Genomic DNA, 4,281 nt, shown 5'->3' with positions numbered 1-4,281 from the left:
GAATGGTAGATTCCGTTAAATATAATGTTCATCACATTTGAGGGAAAAAAAGACTAAAGCATAAAAACAAAGAAGGTCCATTGGGCCTATTTCTATAACGGGGATTACAAGTTTAGTAAATTATGCCTAGATTATAAATTGTTATTCGTTTCAACTGTCCTATTTGAAATGGAAAGTAACATGTTGGTTGTCAATTAAATATATATTTTTATTAACTTAGTGTTTATTAATAAGTAATCCAAGTGTAATGTATATCCAAATCCTTTGTGATGATGATGCACCCACCTCTCCATCTCTTAAGTCATGAACAACTTCTTTGGTCAATTACTGCATGTAAGACATTTATAAAATATGTTTTTATTTTTTTTATCATAACATGTTTCATTCATGTAGGCCTATACATCATTGATTTTAATTGCACTCAAATTCTGCGTACAGGTCGACATTTGATATTGATTTCTGACACACCTTAAAATGTACATTTTGATAGTTCAGGAATGACATCAAACAGAGGACCAAAATTGAGAATATAGTGCTTTTTCTCTCAATTCCTCGCGGACACCCAATGTCCCGCCCTGTTAAAACCTTATCCAGTTTCAAAATGGGTAGGCTATTTATTATAACTTCATTGTCAATTTGCTATTTAGGGGTCCGATGGGAATGTATGTTTTTGTGGGGTTCAGTTGTGGAAGAAGGCGTTCAGCTCCTCGTATACCGGCGCCCTATCATGGTGTAAGTGCACGTCATGAAACGGTGGCGGCACATTTTCAGAGTGCGCGGTACCGCCGCGCGCTCCCGAGGGACCAAACGCTAGGCCGTGGGCAGCGGGTGCGCGCGAGGCAGACAGTCCAGAATAGTGCATAGCATAGTGATAGTTCCTGTCTGCATCCGGCGACACAGACTCTTGTTGTCTCACGGAAAAGTTGCCGTTGACACACACAGGCGGGCTATGATGGCCCTCATAGTCTGGGCTGTTGTACTCCGGGGAGACTGCTCCTGGATAGACCGCGTCACCGTAGCCGTAGTTATGGGTCCTCATATGCCCACTGGAGCCGCCGGGCTGGCACTGAGGACTAGACAGACGAGGACAGTGGTAGGAATAGGGGTGCACGGAGAAAGAAGAGTTAGGGACATGAAACCTTGCCCCATCTGGACACTGTTCTGTCAAGAAGTTCCGAGAGTTGAGCTGCAGGCAACCTGCTACTAAGTTAGTGGTGGGCTGGGACAGGCCTTTGCACAGCGTCTGCACATAGGATACCACGTCAGGCCTTTTCCCATTGCGCAATATCTCCCCAAGTGCCCATATATAATTCTTAGCTAGTCTCAGCGTCTCTATTTTGGAGAGTTTTTGCGTTTTAGAATAACAGGGGACTACTTTGCGCAAATTGTCCAGCGCAGAGTTCAAATCATGCATGCGCGTTCTCTCTCGTGCGTTGGCTTTTTGACGCCGCACCTTGGAGCGCTCAATCCTTGCCGGCGTCATCTTGCGTTTCTTTGGGCCGCGCTTTTTGGGTTTGTCTCCCCCCTCGTTCTCGTCCCCACAGTCCTCATCATCGACGTCATCATCGTCATCGTCATCTCCTGCCATCTCGGACTGATCTCGACTGCTTCCCTCTCTGGCGTCGCCGTCATCCAAGTCGTCGTCTTCCAGGTGACCCATGTCCTCCTCCTTGGTTTTTGAGTCCTCTCCCTCGCTGTCCTCCACCCAACCCGATAGCTTCTGGACATCCGGCAGGACCTCGCTGAATAGCCTTGTCAACATGTTGGCACTGAAAAACACAATAGGCAACAGATGAGAAATCGAGGTAGAAGCAATTTTAGGTAGAAGGCTAAGCTGTATGGTCCGGGTGAAAAGGCTATAGGCTAACCGTTTTTTTCGTGTTTATGACTGTACATGTATTTGTTTGACAGACGAGATGCAACAACAATATGTACAAAAAAGTTTCGATTAAATACAAATACTGTAGAGAAAGGCCTATGCCTAAGCATAGAGTAGGCTAATCTAGTGGAATGCAAACGTATAATACATTTTGACCTGTGTGCTCTAGTGCCAAGATCCATAGGGTTCAATAACAAGGCTAATGTTTAATGTTGTTAAGAATATATATTATAAGTAAGTTATAAATACATTTAGAAATATTGTTAATTCATTGGTCTTTGATTGCTCGTCATATATTACATTTTCTTAAATATTTGAATCTTATGAACTAATTAATTTAGTATGTTCTGTAATTTATGTTGTAGGCTAACAGCCGTAGCCTAGATATACACATTTTCGGGGTTTCTATTCCTATTGGAGCGACAGACGCGACCCGGCGAAAGCTTTCAACCAATTCCCCGCGCACGTGCCTTGGTGTGCCCTCTCCCAGCAGGTTTCTGTGGTTCTGGCCCTATTATACGATCCCAGGGGACGCATTGTGCAGCGGGTAGACCTTTTCACCCAATTCCGCACCCCTACTATTTCTGGCCACATTCCAACACAGTCAGAAAAAATGGTGGACTTGTTTTCCAATGTACCCATATACGAAAACGAATTTCTGATGATATTCAATATTTGCTTGTTATTTGCATCGAATTAGAACCGTGTAAGGGACCTTTCCCATCCCTGCTTATGCGATTTCAGATTTGCTGTAAAATAGCCTGTTTCTTTGCGTTCCCTATTCAAAATTAGGCTACACCACAACTGGTACTTGCTTAAAGGCTTAACGTTTTCAAAACGAATTTTGAAGGGTTTCAAGATTTGCAAAAATAATATAAAATCGTATATAATAAAACAGGTTATTTATTTCTTATAAAAATCTTGATGTTCAATTGATCGTAATAAATCACTAGGGTCCAATGAATTATTGACCAAAGAAGCTTCAGCTAATCCTCCACTGAGACTGACAAAGGCTCAACAGGCCACAATGTACCATAACAAATCATTATTCTATCAATATTTGTTACATCAATAATTCAGCATTAATAGACCTATTAAAAATAACTCATAAATTACTTTTAGCATACCAAATATTCAGGATATGTTCAAAAGCCTAATGCCTCGGGCTAATGAGCCCAGCTGTGCATGTGAATGCATTTTGTGAGTGCATTTTATTTATAATCGTATAAGTACAATGTAATTAACGCAAACCAATACCTGTCAATTAACCTACATGAAACTCTAGAGAATCACTCCCTAGTGCTCTAACACACAGACACACAAGCACACGCTCACGTGTGCCGGCACAGACAGAACATTATTTAATTTCATTTTGATTTAAGTTCTGTCAGTATTAACAATACGAAATATCCCTATTTCAAACGGATATACGATTGTCAGATAAAGTGACCTTTCTCTGTTTCAAAGGAAATTACATAGTTCTTTCCAACTGTATCTTTTACGAGTATTGCATGTAGATCTTTATTAGAATATATGTTGAATTAATAGTTTATTATAAGCTTTGGGATCAATCCTCTCCTTTGTTCGCATTACATAATAGCACGGATATATAGCTGTGATCAGCCGGATTAAAGAGTATCTTCGACTAGATCTGCTACTCTTGGTAGCAGGTGAAACAACGGAAGCAGCCTCATATCCTTGACTAAAATGATTAATGCACAAGATGGCTATGCAGTTGTTTCTCGAAACGCAAGCTCATTTAATTCAATGTTTCATTCAAAATGTGTGTAAATTCTCTCGTTGGTGTTAAATTCATAATTTGTCAAGACCACCCAAAATGTTTAACCTACCTCCGTCTTGGAGCTTGGTGAGGGGCGAAAGTGCGTTTGTTTACACCATCTCGGGGTGGCCAGTCCTAGTCCACACCCCTGCACGGACACTCCAAAAGGTGCGGCTGTATCCTAGCTCGCTGCTTCTCTGCTGTGCTATCCCTATCCCAAACGCGCGGAGACAGTAGTGTGGCATCCTCTACCGGGGCTGGGTGGGTTACATACCAGCTATGATGCCAGGCCATATGGCTGGCACGTCATTGGCAAGAGCCATCACATGAGCACGGGTGATTGACATGCGCCCGCATTCACAGAGATTGCCTTCCCGAGGGAAGAGGGACTCGCCATCTGTCACCGCGCTCGCGCTCACACAGCCAGAAAGAGAGAGCGAGGCAATGAAAATGGAAGCAGAAACAGGGTAACAAAAACGGAGACAGAAGGAAGGAAACCTTCTTGTTTCATGTCGTTTTTAAGATCGGTCTCTCCTTTCTATTACATCATAACAATGGACACCCATTAATACATGTATTTGAACATAAACATTTTTGCTACCTACACAAGTTTTTAAAATAC

General features: G+C 42.2%; 1 protein-coding gene across 1 annotated transcript; it reads right to left on the bottom strand.

Moving 5' to 3' along the window:
- Window positions 1–337: 337 nt before the first annotated feature.
- On the bottom strand, window positions 338–3,938 carry neurod2 (neuronal differentiation 2). The gene is made up of 2 exons (XM_010868653.3): window positions 3,730–3,938; window positions 338–1,769 (listed from the first exon to the last, which is right to left on the bottom strand). Exon 2 carries the CDS (start codon window positions 1,760–1,762, stop codon window positions 680–682), a length of 1,083 nt encoding a protein of 360 aa, XP_010866955.1. The 5' UTR covers window positions 1,763–1,769; window positions 3,730–3,938; the 3' UTR covers window positions 338–679.
- Between the last annotated feature and the right edge of the window lie 343 nt (window positions 3,939–4,281).

The sequence above is a fragment of the Esox lucius genome, chromosome 5 (assembly GCF_011004845.1).
Source record: "Esox lucius isolate fEsoLuc1 chromosome 5, fEsoLuc1.pri, whole genome shotgun sequence".
NCBI classification, from domain to species: Eukaryota; Metazoa; Chordata; class Actinopteri; order Esociformes; family Esocidae; genus Esox; species Esox lucius.
Note: the sequence above shows the minus strand (reverse complement) of the source record. Positions and strands in the feature narration are given on the sequence as shown.